Source organism: Centruroides sculpturatus, unplaced genomic scaffold, assembly GCF_000671375.1.
Source record: "Centruroides sculpturatus isolate CEXI.00-Female unplaced genomic scaffold, Cexi_2.0 scaffold595, whole genome shotgun sequence".
Classification (NCBI taxonomy): Eukaryota; Metazoa; Arthropoda; class Arachnida; order Scorpiones; family Buthidae; genus Centruroides; species Centruroides sculpturatus.
The window spans coordinates 235,373-262,793 of NW_019384912.1; the positions used below are offsets into that span (position 1 = coordinate 235,373).

At 30.0% G+C, this 27,421-nt stretch overlaps 1 protein-coding gene across 1 annotated transcript in view; it reads right to left on the bottom strand.

The window, feature by feature from the left end:
* Positions 1 to 4,954: 4,954 nt before the first annotated feature.
* LOC111631666 (mitogen-activated protein kinase kinase kinase 5-like) overlaps positions 4,955 to 27,421 on the bottom strand; it is a 109,046-nt gene continuing 86,579 nt past the window's right edge. Inside the window, exons 24-35 of the mRNA XM_023375964.1 lie at positions 26,664 to 26,735; positions 19,128 to 19,305; positions 15,994 to 16,053; positions 14,668 to 14,746; positions 12,269 to 12,348; positions 12,090 to 12,195; positions 11,142 to 11,322; positions 9,661 to 9,759; positions 9,531 to 9,592; positions 6,464 to 6,549; positions 6,321 to 6,397; positions 4,955 to 6,247 (exon numbers count right to left, since the gene is read on the bottom strand). Of these exons, the coding sequence (XP_023231732.1) occupies positions 6,187 to 6,247; positions 6,321 to 6,397; positions 6,464 to 6,549; positions 9,531 to 9,592; positions 9,661 to 9,759; positions 11,142 to 11,322; positions 12,090 to 12,195; positions 12,269 to 12,348; positions 14,668 to 14,746; positions 15,994 to 16,053; positions 19,128 to 19,305; positions 26,664 to 26,735 (1,141 nt within the window). The 3' untranslated portion in view covers positions 4,955 to 6,186. The remainder of the gene's footprint in view (positions 6,248 to 6,320; positions 6,398 to 6,463; positions 6,550 to 9,530; positions 9,593 to 9,660; positions 9,760 to 11,141; positions 11,323 to 12,089; positions 12,196 to 12,268; positions 12,349 to 14,667; positions 14,747 to 15,993; positions 16,054 to 19,127; positions 19,306 to 26,663; positions 26,736 to 27,421) is intronic.

Genomic DNA, 27,421 nt, shown 5'->3' on the forward strand with positions numbered 1-27,421 from the left:
AATTATGCCACCCTTCGTCTGCAAAGGTCAGCTTTTACCGCGTACCGGTACAGATATCCCTCGATTTACACGATTAATCGATCCTTCGACGTTACCACATATATCAAAATAACATTAATCAAATACGGTGGTACCTCGGTTTCGACCGAACAATCGCCACCCAACAGAAAAACGTTTCGGTTAATAACAAATATTTTTATTTTGTCATTTGTAAAAGTTTCCTGCGATATAAACGAGCAACTAATTTAAAAATAAAATTAATCTTTAAAGCCGAATACCTTCGTCAGACAGAACTATACTCAATTCGATTTGTTTTCTTAACTTAATGCACGCGAAACACAATCACTTGTCAGTGACACAAGATTTATTGAGTCGTTATTTGCCTATTTTTAACAATTTTTCCCCGAAATTTCTCTTCGTCAACTGCCTTGGGGCACTCCGTACGTTTCGTATTCTTTATTTCAAAATTTTCAAAACCACATTCGACACGTCCGAGAGAATCTTCCCCACACACGCTACGAATATTTCTTATTGTTTGTACGCCGTTACATCCTTTACAAAACTTTAAAAGCATACATAATATGGCCGATACGCATTTTATCTACGATTTGAATTTACGCAAACAAAATGTGAAGTAAAGTTTTAAAATAAGCCTCTAAACCAGGGATCGCCAAACTTTTTTAACCGTCGACCCCCAATCACTTTCCAAAGCCTCACATTGACCCCCACCGTAAAGTATTATTACAAGTGTATATGTATGAGCGAAAAAAAAACGTGGGGGGTGGGGGCCCCGGCCAAACAAAAAAAAAAAAAAAAAGGTTGTGGCACCTTAGCCGCATCGACCCCCCAATGATGCTGCATCGACTCCTGGGGGTCCATATCGACCACTTTGGCGACCCCTGCTCTAAACAAAGTGTACAATATCAGCAGTGATGTGTTAAATTTCCCAACTGTCGTAGTTAAACTACGTATCTATATCGGAAATCACCCTCGGCACGAAAATTGCAAATTCACCAACACCTTATTTGCCGAGAAATGCATACTATTTATGCTACGTAAAACACTTGCTAAAGCCGCATCTGGTAAACGATCAAGTGTAGAAATACGGTTCTTACTTCTGTAGGTACTGTTTACGGCCGTGATAAAGTCATAGCCGTGTCGTTCAGAGGTGTAAAACCGAACAATCACGACCCGCTTGAACGAATTTTCGGTTAATAACTAGTGATGTAACGAATATTCGGTTACTATTCGGTATTCGGCCTATTCGGCCTATTTTTCGCTATTCGGCCGAATACCGAATATTTAATCACTATTCGGCCGAATACCGAATACCTAAAACAGGAGTAAGAAATAACAAAAACACAGTAAATTAATCATTTTGGTATTTAGATTTAATGTTATCGGGTTAGTGTTGTTTGTTTATATTTATTTATAACTTATAACATCCACAAAATAAAAAATAATAATAATAGTCACATGTATTCACAATTTATAATTACAAAGATCAGCACACGTACACACCTATTCGTTAGAGAATCGTCGCACATCTGAAGGTCTGACCCTGCCTATCCTTTTTTTTAATGCGCTCGTCTTTGCTTTTTCCTTTCTCTTTCCTCTATAGCTCTAGTCCACGTATTCCTATGCATACATCATAATACGCGCTCACGACACTTTCGATTCGTCACTTTTCCATCGTAGATTTTCCATTTTACAATTACGTGATTCATAGCCTGGTGATAACGGAGAAAAGAGACAAATAGGACGTTGGTATAAGTTACAGTTATAATATCACAGGTTCGAGACAGCTTGATAGCCCGAACGGCCCCAGGCTTTCGCCCGTGCACGCTAAGTGACTTACATTACAAGCATTTAGCTTTCCAAAGTCTATGACAACAATTGTTTGGCATTGACGGCTGCGAATTTCGTGCCAATAAGCTGCCTCGACTTGTTCGAATATGTTATCAACTCAATTTCATATTTATTTTCATATTTTCACTTCGCGGTCCTCTGTTCTTTTTCCGTTATTTACTCGTGTCGGTCATTTCATTGTTATCCACATTTGATATCATCATTTATCACATACTGCCATGACGCTCTTGTCTGTCCGCTACAACTGTCAAGAATTAACGCGATTGGCGAAGCATAGTGACAGCGGGCCAATAGAGAGCAGAGTCCTTGCCGTAATGAGGTTTGCGCGCCAATTTTCGTACGTACGTTAATCGAGCCGAATAGTTTGGCCGAATATTCGGCTATTCGGTCACGCTCCTGGCCGAATATACTAGTGATGTAACGAATATACAGTGATGTAACGAATAGTATATTCGTTACATCACTATTAATAACATTAGAGTTGCTTACCTACGTCAGAAGATATTATACTCCATACAGTTTGTTTCTTCACTTAAAGCGCTCTGACACACAATCATCGTGTTTTAATATATTCTGTTGGACTTTATTAAACTTATAAGAACATTATTTATAACTGCGGATATAGTTTACAAATCTATTTTATCGGAAGAATCATAGTAAATAGATAACTCCCTTTAGGTTTTTATAATAATTCCGTATTGTTTTACAGATTTTGAGTGCCATATAGTCGTTGCTGATGGAACTTTTGATTACAAAGAAACCACCTTCTTGTAAAGTGGAGATTACAGATCTAATTCAATAAAGCTATTGAATTAAATTGCCTGCACACTTAAATTCATTAACGGAATCACCAGGGCTACCTTTTTGTATCACATCTTACCTTTCTTATCGCGTTTAATTAAGATTTTACTCGTTATTAACATTTACGATATAAACTACGTACTGTATATATATATTTTAAATAAAACTCATCTTTACAAATTAAGCTTTGTGCCATTTATAATAATTAATAATATTAAAGTTATTGTTTTAAATATAATTGCCTAACAGCCGGGAAAGTTACGAAACTTGATAATTTTTTTCTCTCTTGTGGAAATTTCCGCTTTTGTTCCAGTTTGTGCTTTTGTCACAAGGAGTCGTCATCTTTTAATCAGGAAGATAAAGATTTTACTTGTTGTTAGCAATTACAGTGTTTTATAAAACTCATTTCTACCCTCAAAATTAAGTCTTTTGTTATTTTATAATAATTAAAAATATATAAACTTTTTATAACAAAATCTCTTAAAAGATGGCGCCACATACAACTTTAGTTGTTTATTTTGATTAATAATACAAATGTTATTTTCAAAATAAAACCTTGTAAAAGCGGGGAAAGTTACGCAATTCGTTGCTAATTTTTTTTTATTTAATAATTAATAAATTTATTTTCCTCTCAAAATCATTTATTTATTTTTATTTGATATATATTGTAATAAAAAAAATTACTATTATACATAGGGGCTTGAATAATTATTTAAAATTTAATGAATTACTCCATAAGAAGACAAAACATAAATTGATTATTTATAATGAATTATCAAAATAAACCAGCAACGAGTTGCTCAACTTTTCCGGAAACATTTTAAATTTTGGTGGCGCCATCTGTTATCATATAAAAAAAACTTTTTATATTTTTTACTATTATAAAACGGCAAAAAGCTTAATTTTAAGAGTGGGGATGGATTTTTGTCAAAAATTGTAAATGCTAATAACGAGTAAATCGTCACTAAGTCCGACCCTACTGGAGATATAACACACCGCCCCTCTATCTTCCCATCCCATTGACATTTAACCACCAAAATTTAATAGCATCGATCCCCCTATAAACAAACCTCCCTGCAAACGTTCAGAAATTTTCGACAAAAAACACGGGAGTTATTAAGTTTTAAACAGGATGAACAAAAACCCCTCCCCACACACTAACATCCATACATACAGAAATTACTCGAAATTTTTGCATTTAACTCCTTCCTACATTTTTTTAAGCTTGGGAAGAGGACGGGGGAATATGGCGAATGTTTTCTTACACTTGTATTGTTTCAGGCCGCCGACATTATTTACACTCGCGTGGATCTTGCCTTCAAAATCGATGGTAAATCGGATGCCATCTTGAATTTCTTTGTCAGAATTCCGTGAAGCAAGTCTACCATGGAATAAGTTCTGCTTTAAATACGTCGTCGTAGCTTTCTTCACGTTTTCTACTAAAATATCAACTGGATATAAAAACTTAACAGATTTTTAATGTATTTTCAATTTAATTTTAGATAAAGTGCTTGGAAGAAAAAGAATCAGTAAGAGAATTCTGTTTATGAATTTTATTCTTCGTCTTTTACACCACGTTTAAATTCTTCTTTTAATTAGGAAGTTGGGCTTGTCCCACGAGGAGGAAATCTACCAATTTGTTAAACAAGTTAAATATTGCGTCATTTATGGGTAAACAACTGATCGATCTCCATCTCGAAATTATGCAAATTTCTCTTCTAGGCGTTTCGGCCATAATTGGATGTTATAATTGTTTTTAGAATCAAAACAAGGAGAGGACGGTGACACTGGGGATTTTTTTTTGTGCCAAAAAATGGAGGCTCCACGTTGACGCCCGGTGTTCCAGAGTCGAGGGCCTTTTCTACTCTGGTTGCTGCCATCTGTTGATGGGGGTTTGTCGTTATTAATGTCATCTGCGTGTAGATTTCCCGTTACATTCGGCGGGATGTTCCACAGATCGAGCATGTAGCAAGTAGAGTATCAGAACTACGACGTTATCCCGTGGGTCACCTTGCGCAATATTGATATCTATTTGAAGCGCCTTTCCCAAGTATACAAAAACTCGAAGTGGTTTCACTCGTAACGTAACTTTGGGATGACATTAGCCCAGTTATTTCCAATGGCATTTTTATTCTAGTGTTCAGTGTAGGGTTTAAAATCCCAATAGAAAATCGAGCTATGGTAAAATACAGCCCAAATGAGGCTACAAGCACGTTGCGAGTCAAACGACCCGATTCGGTTCGATTCGAACTCCGTTTATTATTGAAAAAAAAATGAGGCAGAATAAAGAAACAAAGCCGTTTATTGTTATTTCGGGTTTACACGCGCATCATTTTGATTCAAAATACAAGAGATATTCGTTATCTGTACACTAGGCATTAGTATAATTCGCGATAATTGTCCCGGTAACGTTTCTTCGTAGAAAATATAAATGGGAATCGGTTAAGTAGCACACTTTTAAGCCAATTGCATCGTTTGTTGCATAGAACGTTGGGCTGACCGACACGTTATCTACAATCTCCAAATTTCGACTACGTGCGTGTATATATTGTGAAGGAGAGTGAGCCGATTTTTGGCGCAAACGACAAAATTTCATTACGTTCTTAAGACCAATTTTCAAGACTGTCGTACCTTCACGAGACGGTGAGTCCAAATCGCCAATTTTCTCCAGAAAACTTACGCAAAGTATGGAAATACTTTTTAATGAATTTTAAGTCGATTGATTGTATTTGTACTTATGATTTCTTGACATCTTCGCCAAAAAAAATTGCATTCATTAAATATCTGTCTCGAATTGTAGAAGAAAACGAGACAAATTTTATTTCTTTGCACAAATTTACTAAAATTATAAGTTATAAAAGAGGATGCATGTCGAAAAATTAGGTTTTGTTCTGATCGTTTCCTCTTAATTAATACTACTATTCTAAGAAATCTAAAACAAAATGATCTTGTGTGTGTTCTTAAATTGAATTTTTAAGTTAAAAATGGATTACGTCTGGAAATTTGCCTCGTTTTCTCTCCACTTCAATGATTCGGGTGTTGTTTTGCATCCGGCAAAGTAGTTAGCAGGAAAAAAAAAACCGTGAACTTTTTGTACTAATCGCTTGCATATATTATTTGAGCTTACAAAATTCCAATTTGTGTGGAAAAATTGTGTTAATCGTTAAGGATTTTCAAACTTTTCTGGCAGTAGTTCCTTTGGTATTTCGATCTGGAGATCTTGCCAAGCGATTAAACTCTATTAAAACAAATGGTATTATAATGTGGTGCGGAATCTGTTTTTAAAATTTACATCCGGGAAAACGCACACTCTTTGGATATATAATGCTTCCTTTCCGATTATCTGTGGGAAATAGTCTGTCCCATAGAAATGTAATGAGCAAACGAACGTGGAGCTGCCTCGCCGTCCTTTTTTTTTTATGTTTTTTTGGAAAAGGGTTAATTAATTTTTTCTATTTGTGTCACTCTTTATCGTTAGCGATAGTAGTAAGGCAAAATTACAAAGGCAGCATCGTGCTAGGTCTTTCCTTCGCGATGATTAGAAATGGCTTTCCACACCCTCAGTTCCATCCCACCTCTGAAACCAAAGAAGTTCTTCTCAGTAACCAAACAATACTTAATATTCTAAACAATTAAAAATAAATACGTACTTCAAGCCCAATCTCCTTAAATCTTCTCTACTCATTAAGTTCAGAACGTCATCTTTTGTGTAATCTTCTTCTATGAACTGTAACCGAGAACGTAATTGGTCAGAGTCGTCATTTATTCGTTTCTAAATTAAATAGAAACTAACCTTTATAATACTGTCTTCGTCTAAAGATAAGCTGCGTAACCAGTCTGTCAGTTCCTCGTCTCCAGAATTTTCGCCACTCACGGTGACTAAAATTAGAAAAACGTGTATTTAAATACATAGTTATGCTAAATGTTACTTATTTGAATTAATTCAATATGAATAATTTATGTTCAAGGATATCGAAATAATATGAACTTCAGAGTATGCCTATGTACAGTATGTAAAACGTCTATGAGAATCACAGATCAATCTTAGATGGAGTCATCTACTGAATAACAATTATATTTATTTTGTATTCATAAATAGTTTGTCAGTATTTAAACCTACAAAAATCTGTGCTAGATAATTGTTAATGAATAGTAATTTCAAAAATAAAACCTAAATACTGTAATGCTTGGTTTTTAGACACAAATCCTATTTTTGTAAATTCACATTTGATTTGCGAGATGTAACTTTTAATGGAAGATAAAATTATAATATTATACTGACTGAGTGGAAGAAGTTAATCAGCACACTTATCTTTACACTAGCTTAACTCTTCCATATATCAGAGTTACTTTTCTATAATAAGTTAAAAATTAATGCTACTTCCTTTTGCAAGATACTTTCCACTAATATCTGTAAAGTAAGCGAGAGACTGAACACTTTACTGTAAAAACATCATTCGTTCCTCTCGAGAAGATTCCTAATGAGTCAATTCTTATAGTCTGAGAATTTCCCACTACTTCATTTGTAATTCCAAACCAGTTCTTGTATCTGCTTTGTCAGTGTGGTGGATTTTGTGAGACCATGTACGGCCTGCTTCACCACCGAGGAGTCTCATTCTCTACCCACTTAATCCAAATCTAATCTGGGAGGCAGATGCCATCTGGTTTCTGTGAGGAATATCATTTGTGGTACAAATTGGATTTGTTTACTGTCCACTCCTCCATCAACTGTTTTCAAACTTTATAGCAGTGGTCTCCAAAGTGGGTACTAACTACTACCCCATGGATGGTGAGTAAATCTAGGGGGATAAAATGAAGCAATTGGTCAGCAGGGAGTGCTATAGGCAGGATACTGGACCATCACCATAGGCAAGGGTTGGGGTCATCAACAACCTTTTCCTTTCCTCTGTAAAAACAGAGATGATGAAGCATTACATTTAATGATTTCCAGATGTGGAGAACAATGTATAGTAAGGACACACAATTTGAAGTTCATGTAAAAGTTTTTCTAAGAATATTTTTAAGCCTTTCTAACACAAGGAAAAATGGATTAGGGAATATTGGGTATAAGTTTATGGATCAGTGTTAATTAAGCAATCATCATTCAAAAATTTATCACAGATGACAAATTCAAATGAATCATTACATCAGAATTTTCATCACCAAACTTACTATATTTAGGAGATACAATACTATAAACTATTCTATCATCCTTAAAACTTTAATATGATATTTTGAAGACTCATTTATACATTTATAACGTATCTGTGTATGTATAACAAACTTACAGCAAATTCTCTCTTATCTGTCATGTAATTTAACAAAAACAAAAATTCTTTGAACTTTATTCATACTGTAATTGTTTGGGTACATTCAGATAGGAAGCATTTACTAGTTTTGCTAATTAAATTGCTTTTGGGCTGGTGACACTGTTTGTTTGTTTTAGAAATTGCCAAAAGAAATGGTTTGTTTTACAATTTCCTGTCATGATTGATAACAAAGTATTAGTTATAATTTCTGAAATCTTTCATAGCAGATATTGTTGTTTTGATAAAGTTAGATAAAAGAAAAACTTCAGAACTCTGAACAAAATATGAAATTGTGCAGCAATTAAAAAAAGGGAACTTTTCTTAACCACTAGTGAAAATGAATCTAGTTTAGCAATAATTTATAGTTTGCCCCAAATAAACATTAATGATTTGAAACATTATACATAATATTATCTATTTTGTTCCATTCATCAAAATGGAGATATAATTTCAAAGAAAACCGTGAAAGAAGGCTGATCCACATTCAACAAATTGGACAAAGCCTTGTTTTGATGGTTTATTCAATAACAAAAGCAAGGATTTCCACCAAGACCATTAATCAAAGAATAAAGTTCTAGTTTAATAAATTTTAGAAGGTAATTCTGCATTTGAGACAAATGAGAGATGGTCAATAAATTTAAATTGCAGCACAGCATTTGGCAACTTTGAATAAAAGGAAGAAATTTGGTGCCTATAATTCATGAAGTGTAAAATGTAAATAAAAATAAAAACTGTGGCCTTATGCAAAATCAGATTTATAATTGTGACAAATCAGTCCTCAACTGGAAAGCTCTTCTTCATAAAACACTATCATCATTTGATTTTTCAGTGCCAAGATTTAAAAACAATGGATCACTATTACACTTCGTGCCAATAAAAATGGTCAGCATCACTTACCTCTATTTGTTATTGGTAACTCAAGAATATTAATAAAAATCTGTTATCGGTGCACTACTATGCTCAGAAAAATGCTTGGATGAGCAGATATATTGTAAGACTGGAATAATGATGATTTTAAGATAAAAATAAAACTGTTTTCCAGAAAGGCTATGCTATTGCTGGATAATGAACCCACACATTCTTTAGAATTCCCTCAAACTTCTGACAGGAATATTTGTATCATGTTTTTACCCACTAATACTTTATCACTGTTATAACTGATAGATTGAGATGTTATTGAAACAATTCAGAATTTTTTGCATTATTTACTTAAGATGGTGATCTAACTGTTTATTTTTAAGACTAAATTTAAAAATTATAACAATAAATTTATCAATTTATTGTTATACATTGTTTGTACAATTTATTGTTATACATTTATACATTGTACAATTTATTGTAATGAATTCTCAAAATTATTCAGTTAATCAGGCTTAACAGAAATTAAAATGCTTCGTTTTTCTTTAACCTTTACATATCTGAATGTATTAAGGAAGATCATAATGTTAATACAATGAATTTAATAATTTATACAATGTTTTCTTTACTAGTTTTTATACAATAATGAAAATTCAACTTGGTATTTACATAGAAGAGAAAAAAAATTCTTACCTGAAGGTATTAATTGCCTATCGGTGAGACAAGCTGCCGTATCCACTTCGTTAGGATATATCCTATAAAGATGAAAACAATTAAAGTTCTTTGCACGTTAATTAGTGAAGAAATAATATAGAATACATACCTCTTCTGTAATAACATCATTTGATTTTTTTTGTCATTTAAAGTATGTTTTAACAAATCTTGATAAGCTACTTGACTCTCAACTAATTCTTGCATCAATCTGTCAAAAAATAAAAACGAAATGAATTGAAATTTATATAATAATATATCATCAAAATGTTTGCAAACTTATTACAAACTATTTAATAATGAAATAATGAATTAATAATAATTTTAAAATGCTTAAATATATAATTAAATATATAAATATATTCAATATTTATATATTTAATTATATATTTAAGCATTTTAAAATAAAGTATATCTTTTAAATACAGATAAAAATAATACTGCTACTAGATACTGTATTTCTGTAGAGTTTGAACTTAATTTCTATATTTAAGCAACATCAGTGCCAAATACTGACAATAAAGGGGGCAGATATTTACATAATTATCATAATTATAAGACTGCTCCCTCCTATAGAACTGTGTGTCTTAGGCAATGTAGTTTCCAGAATGGAATAAACTACACATTGTTATCTGTAAAGGAATGCCCACATTCTGATCGTCACTTCAGGGGAATTTATGAAAATTATGACACTAAACATAAGCCTAGTATAAAAGAATAAAGCCATAGTCTTACTTTTGATGAAATATATAATCAAATGCTTTTGTTAGTAATCACACATATAAATATTGTTTATGTCAGTATTTTTCAAACTAAGCTAGGGAATAGTATCACATATTTTTATCCATTGTCATCTTATACAATAGAGTATAAATTCTTATAATCTGTGTATATATGTTAATATGATAATAATAATATTATTATTGTAGATAGATAGATAAATTTATTTTTGTGTATTAGTATCAGTCCATTTTAATCCATAATCTATCAATTTAAATATTTATTTATTTTACAAATACAATCGAAAATGTCACTGGATAATTGATTATATCATTCCATTTGCATGAAACAAAATTTTAAGTAGACTTTTTTTAGTATAGCTAATTTAATACTTAAATTACTAAGTCCTTGGCTATCATATTCATTTTTATTGTTGACAGAGAATTATTATTTCTAACGAATTTTGATCATTAAATTTTTGAATCAAAATATCTTACTTAAATACAATTTTAGCTATATTTTCTATGCGTTTATATATATTTATAAATACATGCATACACAACACTGTCAAGCTTTAATTTAGTGCCATCATTTGTTTGCCTGTAAAACTGACACATCATTCAGTATGAGATTAAACTGAAAAAATTATATGTAATAAGATGGTCTATATACAAGTCTGTGCTTGACAGTTTGAAAGTCACAAGGTAACAGTTTGGTGAGAAGATTTATCCCAAATGTTCCCTATTTAATATTTATGAGGAGATTCATTTAGGAGTTTACTATATCAAAGTTCAACTGTAAGAATGAGTACATGTGAGCACATACAAACTCACAAGCTTAAAAATTTATTTTCACGTAAACTTATATACATACTTCATATTTTCTTCTTCAAGAATGCTTAATTGTTGTTGCAGTTGTATATATCTGGAACAGTTAAATGCTTGAGCTCCATGCTGAGATCTTACAGAATTAATAGTAGAGGAAACTCCTGAAGTAGAACCTTCCTCGTGTTCTGGATCATCATGTTCATGATCATCAAAATCCTGACCTAATTCTATAGAAAAAAAATCCATCTATTGATAATATGTTGCAATAAAATGAATTTTTATTATATTTCCATGCAAATAAGAGCATACTCTTGTGTGAAAATCATTTGTTTTCACATTTTTTGAAATGTGTCCTGCTTCACTTGTAAGAGCATAACTCGCATAAAAGACCACGTTTGTGTATCTAGATTGTTTTGGCTTTATGATTGCGGTACTGCTGTGTCAACATAAATGTACTGATATAGTAACTATTCTGTGACATCTCTGTGGTAATAATTATAAAAAATAAAAAGCCAAAATATAGAGCTTCTTTTAAAAACAGTTTTTTTTAGGTATTTTTCTCCATTTATAAGAGCATGCTCTTGTATGTATGGAAATATGGTAAGAATTAAGAATCATAATTTAATATTTTTTGTTCTTTTGCAAAAATGTCTAACAAAGTATAAAGCAATAGACAATGCAAAAGCCTTCTTTCCAGTGTAAAAATTCAACCAAAAGTTAGAAACATTTCGAAACATTATTCCAATTTATTGATTAATTTATTTATCCTTATCTAGATATTAGTTTTATAATTTTTTCCTGATAAAAAAATTTCATTTAAAACTGGCTATGCATAGCATTTTTCATTTCTGGATTATGTCAAATGAGAATATCAATAAAACTTTTGCAGCACTATGTAAACTTAAGTAATAGAGAAATGCAGAGCCTCTCAGAGCCTCTCAGAGAAATGGAATGAAAACAGACAAAAACTACAGCTGCAAAAACAAAAACTCACCAGGTGAGAGAACAATAATCGCCGTCTTAACTGCCGTCCTTATTAAACTATCTAAAGCAAATATCCAATGAGGTTTTATGCTTTGATCTCTGAGTACATTATTGACCTGAAAGATAAAATGGCCAAACGTGAAGTTTGTTACAAATCAACAAAATTTTAAAATGTTACCAAATACTCACTGCTTCATTAAACAGATAGAGAGAGAGTTGAATCTGATGAATTGTGTTTTTATCAAATTCCAAAATGTCTTTCAAATGATCTGTAAAATAAAATAAAAAATTAAATCAAATTCAATCTTTGTAGCCAAGTTTAAAATTAATTATATTCATCAAAACACAAAATTTTTTTATTTCATTCATCTATTTATTAAAAAATTTATATATTCACTGATATTTATTGATTAACTCATTAAATAGTCCCAAAATTTTGGATGTAATATATTGCTAAAACTAAATATGTAAGTCAAATGTCCAAAAGTCATACAATAAAGTCACATGCTATAAAAGAAGTTCCATTCACAATAAGGTAAAAAAAAATTTATAAAATCTCTTAAGATAGTAAAGTTTTACTTTTTACAGTGAATGTTGTTACAATGCACAAAACATTATTTAAACCATAAATTAAACAAAACTAAAAATAGATTTTCACAAATGATTTTGCCATTACCCAAACCAAAACTGGCAGAAAAGCCATTGTGCAGTATCATGAAATCTTTGTTGGCCAAAAATGTCCAGAAGTGTAAATTAAATTGCTCTTTATATACTAAAAGGTATGAAAGAGTTAGATGTCTGAGAGTCAGTCTGCTTATATTACCAAGCAGAACTTTTGCATAGATTTTAACAAAATTACATGTCTTAAATAATATATTATAATTCACTTTTTCTTATATACAAAAGTATAAGTTAACCTTGTACAATATACTTAAAAAAAAAAAAATTTTTTAACTTTTAAAAATTATTAAAACATTAAAGATTAAAAACTAAATAGATAACCATTGCTTTATCAATGTGTATCCGCATTTGATCAGAGACAAAAATAATACTAAGATTTTCAAATGTTAATATTTATTTTTACTATGCATTTTGAGTGCAATTTCTTTTTTAACACCCCTCTTCAGGTATATACAAAACTTTTTTGCAAAAGACAAAAAAATTCCACTTATACATCTACATTGAGGTCCTTATCAGAAATCATTCGTAATGACGGCCTCTAAACAATGGCCAAAAACGTTTAAGCAGTAAATTTTTTCTTTATTGTTTGCTGGAAAATGCATTTAAGTTAGTTATTTAATCATACAGTTCCAGTTTATAAGTGTGCCATTTTCGTTCTGTTTATTTTATATTCTTGTTATTATTAGCTTTACACTATTCTTTTCTTTCTGAAAAACTTTTTAGTTCATATTTTTACATTCAAACTTACAAATTGCACAGCTGTTGTTATCCACATATATAAGAAGAACGAGATGTTGTTCTAATTCAAATGTTAAACCATTAAAAATCCAAATTTCTCTATCCAATGATGAAATTTATGGATCCCAAAAAGAATTTTATTACATTAAAAACTGACTCCTTTATCATTTTCATGTTGATTTTTTTTTTAACTATAGATATAGCTAACTTCATAAAAATATTTTAAAACTAAAAGCAATAACAAAAAATACAGTGATACCTCAGTTTTCATCAATAATCTGTCCAAAAACAATCAGCGAAATCCAAAACTGAGGCAATTATTTCTATATGAATCAATGTAAATCCAATTAATTCATTCTAGACACTCCAAAATACATACCAAAAACACATTTTATAGAGAATTAATGTAGTGTTAAATACTAAAAGCAATAAGAAATTAATATAAAAAAACTAATCTAAAGGAAAGAAATGGAATTGTTTGGCTAGATGCATGGGGTAATGTCTTGTAGAAGTTAGTTGGACATGAGCTTCTACCCTATATCGCCCCATGGTAAAGTGTGATGTAATTGTCATGTAATAGTAGTTGTATGCATTTATAATGGTCGTATTGTGGGGAATAATGCCTTCTGGGAGGTCCATTTAAGGGTAATTGGCCCCTATTCAGGCATTACAGATGTGCAGAAAACCCAGAAAACTTCCCAGCGAGACATGAACCTGCGACCAAACTCCCAGTGTTCAGGGAATGGAACCATTGGCCAATGGTGGGTCATCGTGGGGTAATGCTCACACAACAAAAAATAATGCCACACTGAGCCAGAAAAAATGGGGTTGCCCTTCGTTTACACAAAATTAGTAGCAAAGTCACTTGGGCACACTGACAAAATCAATGAAAACTAAGACAAATTTTTTGCAAAAAAATCGACAAAAACTGAAACCGATGATAACCGAAGTCAATGAAAACAGAGGTATTACTGTACAAATAATTATTTTTGTGAAGTTAAATTCAAATTCTAATAGTTGATTTGTATTTTAAAAAAGTGAAAATACTAATGAAGCTTCAGAATAAATAAAAAGTAAATATTTTGTGAATTAAAGATATCATTAATATCTTATATTTTTATAAATTATAAAATATTGATAGATTACATAGTATACATAAAACAACTTACTAATGGCTTGCTGTATCGATGCTTTATTCTGTTCCGGAATAAAATCTCTTAGTCCATTAATTAATACATGAAGATTGTCCTGTATTCGATATTTAAAGAAATTCATTACAAGTCTCTTCTATCAAATAATTTTCATATAAATAAAATAAACATGTTAAATAATATGCTAAATATAATATTAATAAGTATTGTTGACATAAATTTTTAAAAGTCTTTCAGTCTTGTATGTACTAAGACAATGTGTAAAAACATATTCATTAAGTATTTTAAAGATGCAGTCAGGTCCAGTTTCCCAAGGATCTGACTGCAGTATCTTGATCAGTAGCTTGACCTTAAGAAAAAAATACTTCAATCAACATCTGATTGTTACCAATTTATATCTCTTGTCTACAATTTCTTTTCTTAAAATGTTATAATGGTTGATGTGTCATGTTGTTAACCAATTTGGGAATAATTCAAAGTAAAGAATTATATTTAAATAAGCAAATAATTTATTGTTAAAGCAAACATTGTCAATCACAAAGTGATTTGTGTCAAATTTATCATTTAAAAACCTGAAAATGATCACTTGAAGTGATTACTTACTTCTGAAAGTAACTTTTAACTTCCTTATGTAGATTAAACATTTTTGTTTTGTTTCATTCTTAATTTCCTTGATTCTAAGATATACTTTAAAAACAAAAATTTTCCAAGACAGAGATAAATTAAAAATACTGCAGACCCATAGTTTATTTTTCTCATAACAGTCTTTGGTGTTAATGACAAAAGACCCGTGATTAAATTGTCATTACGCATAAGTAGCATGATATTATTAGAAAAATTTGATGGAAGAAAAACAATTATCTCAAAACAGAATAATTATGGAAAGATCAGAAATAATAAAATAAAAATAAATTATGGAGTTTACTGTAGAGTTAGAACTACAAAAGAATTCATAAATACAAACTTGGGAGATATAGAAGAATTTCTTTACATTTTGCATGAATAAAAATATATTATTACATTTTACATTAATGTGTATAAATATATATATTAATGTAGGGCAGAAGATCAAAAACAACTGGTTATTTAATTTACTTTTATTAAATTAAACATTGTGTTTATGATGTTTTTTTTTTTATCATTTCTCGGATTCTTTTAATTAAGATGCAACAAAGCCTAATTTATATGTTAAAGTAATTAAAAACTGATTTCTTATTAAGTTAGATATGCAATTTAAAAAAAACGAATCACATAAGTTGATCAGTTTGTTTCAACAAAATAATCACCACTCAGAATCGATATTATGAATGTATTAAACTAATAAATATACAAATTTTCACTTACTACTGTCAGAGATACATTTGGGATGTGTGAAACTAATGATTTCATCCAAATATCACAAATCTGAAAAATTGTAATAATGATTTCTATATTAAAAAACTGCATTAGATGTCTAATTACTACTACAATTACATGTAATGTAATGAATATTAAAAGTATTATTTTAAATCTTATAAACTAACAGTTTGCAAAATAATGAGGAATGTTTTGAATGCCTATGATTTAATTTTTATTTAAAAAAAAAAAAAGAAATTGTAGCCCATATTTTGCATGTTAACTTAAAATGTCACATTATATTCAAATTTTTTAAACTAAAATACTGGTAATAAGCATTATAAAATCTTTAATTTAACATTTAAGTAAATGTCAAAATATTTGTGCGCCACCTAACTTTTGACACAACTTTACATAATAGAGAGGTTGAGATGCACGTATTCAGCCCAAAATATGAACAGTGGACAGACAAGCACCACCATCTGGCAATTCTATATGGTCAATAATGGCATTTGCTACGTCTAGAATGGCGAGTAGACGATAGGCTTAAACTTCTTTTTTTTTTATGTTTGTGGTTAAAATTATGACGTATTTTATTAAAATAATAATTATTTGCATTTATGAATAATATTGTAAAGAAACAGACGATTTTAATCCAGAAATTATTTAATTATTCAATTTTTTAGCAAGTGATGTGAAGTGCCTGTAGAATTTACATATACAGTAGAGCGTCGGTTATCCGAAACACCAGTTATCCGAAAACATTCCAGTCAGCAAATTTAAATTTTCCCTAGTGCTGTGGCGCTGCAATCTTTGGCTATATCTTGGGCTACTCCAATATTTTTTTTTTGCTGGTGTATGTGTTTTAGCTGGCAGCACTGGCATTTTTGTGTGGTGTTTTTCTGAGGACTGTGTCATGCTGAATCGAACGTTTTTGATACTAGATCAACTTCTAAAGTATATTTTTTTTTTTTGTTTTTATATTTTTCAATATATTTATTTTGTTTGTACAAAATAAAGAAATAATTTTTAACGATACAATAACCACAATTATTATTTTAAAAAGTTTTCGTTATGCTTAACATCGACGAAAATTCAACGTGAAGCAACATGCAACAGAGAAAAATTTCAACATGGGATAGGTTAGTATATTTTTCATACATAATCAGTTATCTGAAAAATAAGTTATCCGAACAACCCAGTCCCCAATTTATTCAGATAAACAACGCTCTACTGTATTTGTCTTCATAATAGGTTATCTTAAGGTAGGTTTGTTCTTCCACAGCATCTTCGACTATCAATAGTCCAGACTTAAAACAGTTGCTCGTTTTGCACATTCAAGCTGCTTTCAAATTTATATAAGTCACTACTTCCCTTGACAAAAGTATGAGGTAGTCCTATTGTCCGATTGTACACTAGGAGACACAATGCTAATTAAAAATAATTATTTAGTGTTATTAAACATCCTATAAATGCTTTAAACAGTTTAATTTGTTTATTTACCTTTGGTGGTAACCCTCAATGTTAAATGTATGCGCCATTTTGTCAACAAATTTCCCATGAGTCAATGTGCGCCATTCACTGAATCACATGATGTTGTGAACAAGCACTGCAACGTCTTTTACTTGGACTTAAAAATGTGAAACGTGTACTTCTGCTTGCCATACAAATTTAACGTTTGTACTTGTGCCTCAACCTCTCTAATAATGTGTAATTTGGACTACAGTTAAGTCAAACATCCACATTATATTTATAAACTATTTATATACTAAATCCAATTAAAAGATATGAAATTGGCATTTTAACTATCTTATAAAGAATTAAAAAATTTATTACTAAATAATTTGCAACTGTCTGGAAGAAAAACAAAGTGATCCAGAACAAAACCAAAGTCAATAACCTTTAACTCACATATGCAATTTACATCAATCATACCTCCAATGCTATTTTTTGTCTTCTGATATGTATAAAGTTTGGAATTAAAATATGTATCATTACATTATATCTTTATAAGTTTTCATAAAAACATTTAGGTCTGGTGTAATGTTTTACAATTTACCCAGCTTAAATGTGAGCCACAATTAGACTTTAAAACTAAGTACAGTAGAACTTCGATTATCCGGACCTCTATTATCCAGATTTTCGATTATCCGGATTGTTCAAAATAAACAAAAGTTTTACGAATTTGTTGATTTGCACTTGGCGAATTACGACACTGTTTATGTACGTGATGGAATGCATAACATTTTTTGTTTCAACAACGTCTCACCCGGCACAGTAGTCGTAAACTCTTAAATATATTTTGCGTCATAATAGAAATATAACTTGACATACGTATTTATAAATAATTTATACTCAAATTACATCATTTCTATGACCAAGGGCGGCGTAAGGCATGGACGACGTGGGCCACCGCCTATGCCTCGCGGTCCGAAGGGCCTCGCGCCTCGAAGGTTTATGCATTACTTAAAAGCCGCGAACGCGACGAAAAAATTTTACTCGTCATAAAACGATAAATAGTTTGTCAAATTTTTATTCATAAAAATGCAGTTTCAACTGCTTTTTATTTTATAAAATCCGTCTTCTTGCGCCACCAGAGGGCCTTTTAAACAATAGGTAGTCTGTTAGCGTTGGTCAGTAGTAGTCCAAATTCAATACGAACGTTTGTTTCTTGAAAATTTGATCACGATTTAAATACAGTATTTACTTTTAATATTACCGATATGTCATCGAAAAGAAAACGTGTTGTATTATCATTAAAAGACAAATTAAAGTATTTGTTTCGATTATCCAAACTTTTCCTTATATGGATTACCTTCATCTCCAATTAGTCCGGATAATCGAGGTTCTACTGTATATCTAACAAAACTAGAACATGAAAATGATCTATTAGTTAGTAACTGATTGATTAAATTATGGAATTTTGCCTAATTTAATCAATCTAGCTAGTTAAGCTGCAGTAAATGTAGAACTGGCAATTTATGAAATTTGGGCTTAAGACAATGTATAAAATCACCTATTTGTAGACCTAATTTATTTTATCCCAATCCTGTTGTAAAACTTTGTTCATGTAACAGACAAAAAATTAAAATAACAAAGAGCATTTATTATTTTAATTTAAAACAACAAAGGTATTTATTTACCCTTTCCACGTGGTCTGTTAAGACTTTTATGAGTGTAATTCTACGTTGAGAGTCCTTTTTCAACATGTAGAAACCACCCTGGTCCTGTTCCGTCTGCGGCCCATCAACAGGAGGACTGAGCATCCCGGAGCTGGATCTCCTCATGCTTCCGTTGATCGTACAGTCAGAACCTTCAGAACTACACGAGGTTGACAAAAATTACATTAGTATTATAAATATTAAATAATTTGTATATTTAGCTAAAGTAAACATACAGACTAGAAAAATACTGTATTTATTGAATTCTAAGCCACACTTTTCTTGCCTTTTTAATGTCCCCAAAAATCAGGTGCTGCTTACATTCAAAGGCAGCTAAATTTTACCCGAAAAGACAAATTTTTTAAAGTAAATCTATTCTATGCCAAGTCTAATATCCCCCCAACCTAATTTTGTTATCTGACCAATAGTTTTTAGTCCAAATCCATTTTTTGGAAATGATCTATCAATCTGCCATAGAATAATATTGCGAGCTGACTTCAGTCACTTGACATTTGCAACAAGTTTTTTATTAAGGATTACATAAGAAAAAAATACAAAAATTGATTATCTTTGCAAAATCACACTTTAACTGCTTCGTGGAAAATAAAGGCAGTGAGTGCTTCAAAAATGGTTGACAAGTATCTGTCACAAGGGAAGTTTCCAGTAAAATAATTTATTCCTTTAAAAAATGCTGAATTACAAATGCAGTAAACAGCACACAAGACGACTTAGTTTAGGAAAATAATGACACCGACACCAGTTCCAAAGTCAGCTGTGATTGTGTGACCGACAAATCATCTCCCCATTATGATAGTGATAGCAAGAGCAATTACGATTTATTTTAAATGTGTATTTAAGTTTTTTTTTAACAAATTAATTTCTCACTCCTTGTTACTTCTCATTTTTTGGAACTTTGTAAATAAATCCTACCACCAGTATTTTTTTTATTTCTTCATAAAAACCCATCAAGAAATTGAACCATAGCTTAGAATCGAATAAATACAGTATTCAGTATGAAGACGTTTTCAAAAAAATGACCCTTAACAAATATACATCGATACAATTAAACAGGAAGAATTTTATACATATTATACTGTTGTGTATAAAGAAGGAAAGGTTACTTAAGACAAAAAATATACATTAATAGAGTTAAAAAATATAAAAACACACAAAATAATGATCTGTCCTTTGAGAGCTTTTGAATATTAAGTGAACTCACTGTCGGAAAAAGCCAGCCATCCAATGATTGTATCTACAATAATGCTGCATTCCTAATAATAAATTTTTTGGTATTTTTAAAATGCTTGAAGCCATTCAAGGTTTTTCTTTGTTACATTTTCAAATGTCTTAAATGGTGTGTATAATCTTAAAAATATAGGCCACAAGCTGCACTCGACAATATAAACTTGACATAAAATTGCTTAGTGGAGCATCCATCGGAAATTACAATTAAAACCTTTGTGAGAACTTTTACAATCGTGGATAAGTTTGTTTGAATAAAAAAGACATAAATTGCCATAGAATCATTATTCAAACCAACTTGCCCAAAATCAAGTATAACCTCAAAAGGATTTGCAAATTCTTTGTCATAAGTTTGAACTAATACTCCACTAAAGCATTCTACTACAAGCAAAATCATAATTGAAACAATGACTTCAATTCTCATGGTCATCCGCCACTCTGCTTTCTCAGTCAAAATATGCAAAATGTTTTACCATTTAATCTCTGTGATGTTTACTTACTTTCGGACTTTGGATATAACCAAAGTCTGAAAGTACTCCAGACTTAAAACAGTTGCTCGTTTTGCACATTTCTATTACAAAACAGTTGTGTTTAGAGATTTTTCTTGACACAGAGTACAGATTTAACATGTATCATCATCATCATTTAAAAGATAAGTATGAAGCACCCCAGAAAACACACACAATACAAACTGTCTTCAGAAGTTACACAATAAAGTGTAATGTCTAAAAGTCTTTCTTTTTTATTATGTCTTGAATTTTTCAATTTCTGTAATTTTATAAATGTAAAAATCAAATCAAAATTCCAATTAAATTGCACATTTATGCTTAATATAGCATTCTTTTTGGGAGACACTATATTTTATATACACATATTCTTGATGTCTCAATACACAAATATTACAACATGCATTAACATTAAAAGCCAAATAATGCTTTTTCTCATATTACTAATTTTTTACTGATTATGTTCAAAGATTGCTTATTGTGCAAAACACAAATCCAATATGGTGTACATATGTACAGTACACCATATTGGATTTGTGTTTTGCACATAATAAGCAGTCTCAATTTTGTGAATTGCCAACAGATTTGACTGATTCAAATGTAGAATGCTTTATACATAAAACCCAAACAATCAATAAAAAAAAATCATAAGAATCAGGACTAGAATAGAGTTAACATTCAGCATAATATCCAACTATTTCATATAATTATTAATCATAAAGAGTGCGATCGGAGTGGTAAGATTTGCATATTATTAAATTCAATTCCTTAACTTCTATAAGAATGCAATGAGATTCCACCAAAAAAATAAAATTCTCAAAATCTTGATCTAGAAGAGTAATATGCAATGAAGCTTTCTTCTTTAATTGCCGAATACATCTAAACTCCAAATTACTTTTGAGCTAAAACTTAACTAAAGACAAACAAATCTGCCTACCAAGTTATTTTAAGGTTAATTTTAATAATACAGGTATACCTCACCTTACGTCGGTAATTGGTTCCAGGAGAACGACGTAAGTCGAATTTACTTGTCTCCGAATTTACTTATCACTAGGCTAAACCATAAATTACCATTCCCGGTTCTGTATTTTATTTATTAATGCATTTTTAATAATATATGGTTAATAAAAATTTATTTTAAGCTTACAAACAAATAAATTTTAGTTTTTAATATAGTACAGAAAAAAAGTAATCTAAATTTACAAATGCATGTACTGTAAATACAGTACATACTTGTATATATTTTAATATGATTTTATGTGCTTTAAACGTTTTTCTAGTGATATTACGACTTCAATATTTGTGGCGGACAGACGTAGAGACGAATAAAATGACTTAAACTTGATTTTTATTTTTCCATATACTTTTTTGACAAACGACGTATAATCGGGAACGACATAACTCGAAACGACGTAAGTCGAGGTATGCCTGTAATTATAAAGTAATTTGACTAGCAACTGAATTGAATGTTTATATTTATAGAATAACTGCAGAATTTAACCTAAAGGTTAAGATACTTTTAATTACTATCTTGACTTTTGACTACTAAAAATTCACACTACAATTTATGATACGCTTATAGCATGGATTGGCCAAATGTTCGCCAGTAATCATTTAAGGTCATGCAAGCGAGACATCCCCAGTTGGTGCAGAGACAATTAGCAAATATGGTTAAATGATTAACTTAGTATAATCTGAAACTAAAGAGTGGATGGAGATCTGGACAACTTAATTGGTGTCATGTCTGTGCAACGAGCAAAACTTGAGAATTAGAGTTTGATTTCAGACTAATCTTTTCTTTCAGAATTTTCTATATCATTTAATTAAAATTCAAAATTAATTTCCAATTATTTACGTTAGCATGATATTGCAGCTTAATCTTCTACCTTTGGGTCAAATCCTATAATTTAATTAATTAATAATTAGCTTAATTCTAAAACAAAAAAAAATTTCTGAATTTTGTAGATTTGGTTATTCAAAATCATGTTCGGATTTACTGCAAACTTTTTATGATTATAAACAACGATTAAGTGAACAGAGATTATGGGTTATTTTTTCATTATAATTCAATTTACATCATAAAATTATGTAATATAAATCATTACATAATTTGGCACTAATTTCTAACATTGCATCATTAAACCATCAAAAACTATGGCCAAACTACAATTTAGAATCATTGTTTGCTTCCGAAACTGCCACTAAATCATGAGCAATATTAAACCACAATAACTCAATTGACAAGAATTTTACATGACAAGAACAAGTTTGAGAATTTGAAAGTCACAAGATTTACTTATAACAATTGTACACAATGCAAAATCATGCATTTAATAATTTACAGATATTGAAGGCTTTGCTAATATTCATAATGAATTCATTGCTGCTTTATCAAAATGCATGATGTAGAAAAGTTTGCATCATCCAATCATGGCCATTTTGACAAAAACAAATCAAAAATTTTGTTTCATCGATATCTGATTATGTAACCTCTCAAAAAATTTCAAGATTTGGACTGTAGTTAGTTCATTTTGGAGTGTCCGAAAACAACTGTTGCAAAGAGCCATGTAAAACATTCTGGCTGACTCGATACTTATGGGAATATAGCTTTAAGCCCTATTTCTGTACAATTCTATATTATTATTAAATGTATAAATATACTCTATGTTAATAAGTTTAATCATTAAACTTATTAACGTAAGGCATCGGTATTTATTTGCAATAACCAATGTATCTATTTGTTAAGAGATTAATTCCAATTTGCTAGATTAAACACATTCTTTAATTATCACTGTATATGTTTAATGCAAGTTTTAAATGACTATTTAATCATTTAATACAAAAAATGTATTATTGTCATTAATTTTCTGGCAAAGATTTTACTGGTTTTTTTTTGCTTGAGAAAGTGCCACACTTCCTCAATTACAATAGTTTTCCTTTGAATTTTGGATTTTTAATACATGTAAAATTCAGAACTTAGAAATACAAGAAGAAAAATATAAAAAGCAAATAAATTTCAATATAAGCTTATAATTTTATATTGAAATAGTTTACTCTATAATTTAACTTGATAAAAGTTGAAGTTATGACAATAAATTTATTTATAGACGACACACAGTATAGGAATTTCACGAAGTCCTAATCTACTTTAAAACTGAAACGGACTAGGATCTATGATATTAAAAGTAAAAAAATACTTGTAAAATGCATTCAAAAAATATTTAATTTCAAATTTAAAAGTATGCAATGTTAATGCTTGATGCAATTTTTGTTGCTACTGGTAGAAAATGGCATAATTTTGCTATTCTGTAAACATATTTTCAAATTGCATTTCAGTTACAACATTAATTCCATTTTTATTCTTGTATGTAAATCAATCTTTATCATAATTTATGTTTCCTATTATTATGCTACGTTAAGCATACATTGTGGCATAAATTCTTTAGAATGTATAGAATTTGAGTTTGTTCAAACTTTTGTAAAAATCCAATGAAGAGTTATTAACTCCAAAGATTGAAATGTCGGTTTGGTTAGCATTTGAATACCAAAGGATTTGATCGAAAAGACCCAAAAGTGGGAGTCAAACATCCGAAAACATTTTTCTGTATTTTAATAGTAAAGTTACTAGTATTTAAGTTATGCTATAATTCTACATTTTTAATATATTGGATAATTTGAAAATTAAAAAACATTATATGTTTTATTAATTTTTGTCTATAAAAACAATAATAAAATTTGTTTTTATACAATAGGGAAGTTCAACAAATTTGTTTAAATTTGTTGAACTTCCCTATTGTAGTTTTAAAGATGGTATATGATAACTTCTTTGTATATATCACACATATATCATTCTAACACATTAATATAATTTTTGAAAAATTGCATTTGACATATATTATAGTATTGTATATGTATGCTATAAATATGTATGCTATAAATGGTTCACCTACTTATGACTTTTGTACCCAAACATTTGGATTGGCAGGCTAAATTGCATCTAATTCGTAAGTAGGAATTAGGTGCAATTTGTATATTCCACACACATGAAAACTAGGCCTATTTCTAACATTTATAAATAATATGTCAAATATGTTCATGGATTGGATTTGGCCCAGATTTGAGCACCACTGATATATACCATAAATACTGTATCCAAAATAAAAGTTTTGAAGTCAAGTACTTTGTTATTCTGAAGACATTAAAAGTATTGTATTTACCCAAATGTATGATATACTTTAATTCAGGTTTCAGTGTCTTTGAAAATAGGATGCATCTTCGATTCAATGTAATATATCATAATTAGTAACCTCTAGTATTGTGTGTCTTAATTTTTGTCACTAATTCTATGGCATCATTTTAACGATTTTATTAGACCAATATTTGTATTAGAAAATATTTAAGAGATGGACTTAGCTCAGTCTCTTTAATCTATTAGCATAGTAACATCATAAGTACTTAGACAAAGTCCCAAGAAAAGTCATGCAGCACTCTTTCAAAAAATGTTTCATTTCCGATGCTTTAAACGGCATTGAGTAGAATTGAACATTAAATCTAGCATTGATTAGCATAGTTTTAGTTTACTAAAATCAAACTAACACTTGGGAATATGACTAAAACAACATTAGCATTGATTCAGAAGAGCTTAACATGGCAAGCAAAAAGATTTCCAATTTCAATACCACAGAAAATTATTTATAACTTACTTTACTTGCAATAAATATCAAACAATTCTGTGAACATAAATTTGTCTTGAGTTCTTTATTTAAAAATAAAATCTGTGGTAAGCACATAGAAATTAAGCCACATCTTACAATCAAGTAAATACGATAACAACAAAGTAATTGGTCACTAAACAGAATAATAAATATCCAATCCAATTATATGTTATCTATTCAAAGATATCTTGAAGACAGTTATTACTAAAGTTAACTGTAATATTCAACTTTAATTAATTAATTAATTTAATTAATAAACTATTTTGGTTATGTTTCTGGCCTGTATTGATCTAAAAATCTCTTTTTTCCTGTGTTATATATGCTAATTTTTAAATTTTACACATTCTGATATATAATATTTACAAGTTAAAACTTTAGATTTGGATAAAAAGGCAAATATTTACGACAGTCAAAAATGTTTGTATAGAAATCTATTGCTTTAAATATTTATTTATTTAAAATTGTTGTATTTCCCAATTCTAAGATGCAACCCATTTTTATGTTCTTAAGTAGGAGCACATCTTAGATTGAAGTAATTTCTATATATGGCCTGTCTGTATTTGTGTATGTAACTCATTCAACTTTTATTTAAAATATTTTACTCGTTTGCTTTCTCTTAAACAGAAACAAAACGTCATTTAAAATTACATTTATACTTTAATTAAGAATTTTTATCTTTTGTTAATGGCAAATTATTATTGGGTAAGTTTTATTTTCATTAAAATTCAATTAACTCTGCAAAAAACTTATTAAAGTTCTATTAATTGTTACTTCTCACTTTTTTTTTAAAACAGTTTCATGAATATTTTAAGTTAATGGGTTATTCAGCTTACTTAAATTAGTTATTTGTCATGCACATAGAATTTAAATTCAACACACTTTGACAAGTTAGTAATCATATTTGTTTCGGTTACTCGAGACCAATGTTTAAACAGGCAACATTTACCGAGTCGGTAGGAGCGCCCGTTGTGACGGAAATGTTTACAATCGTTGATGAATGGTTTAATATATAACGTAATCGAAAGTAAGAAAATTTTAACTTTGGCGCCCCCTACCTGAAAGAGAACGAAGTCGGGGTTCGTGGGAGAGAATCGGACGGACTCGTCTTACACATGAACAGTGATGAGCTTAATAAAAGGAAGAGAAATAACAGATTAGGTTTCAAAATTGGGCCAGCGGCAAGCATTTTAACAATAAAGCTGCATGCATCCGCAAACAAACACAACAACAACAAAGACATTCAACAACATTCCAAGCATTACATCATGAAATTATTATTAATCAAACTTAAAATAGAATAGTCTTATAAAATGATTAAATATTATTAAAAACACAAATAAAACTTGTTGGAATTTTTACCATCATTAAATCTTTAAGTTTCAGAATGTCAACCAAGACAGACAAAACAAAAAAATCATAATTTCTTGTATAAATTGCTGTTAGAAGCCAAACACATTACCAATATAGGTCAAACACATTTTAGAATATCAAAATATGTATGTCAAACTCAACAGAATGGTTATTACTTGGTGCCAAATTTAATTGGAGCAATCAGAATGAGTGAGGGATAGAAAAGATATTTTCATCCAAACTACTTACAATAAATTAGAAAGATATCAATCAAATTTGAAACAATCTCAACAGAAATAGCTCGATATTGGCCAAATGGCTGATAGTGAGACAGTTCATTTTATTGACAAAATTTCCATAAGTCTTCAGTTTTGTGGTAAAAACACTAACGAAATTAAACCAAATCTTTTTCTAAATGACAATAAAAATATAAAAAATATCTCCAGAATAACAGTAATTAACG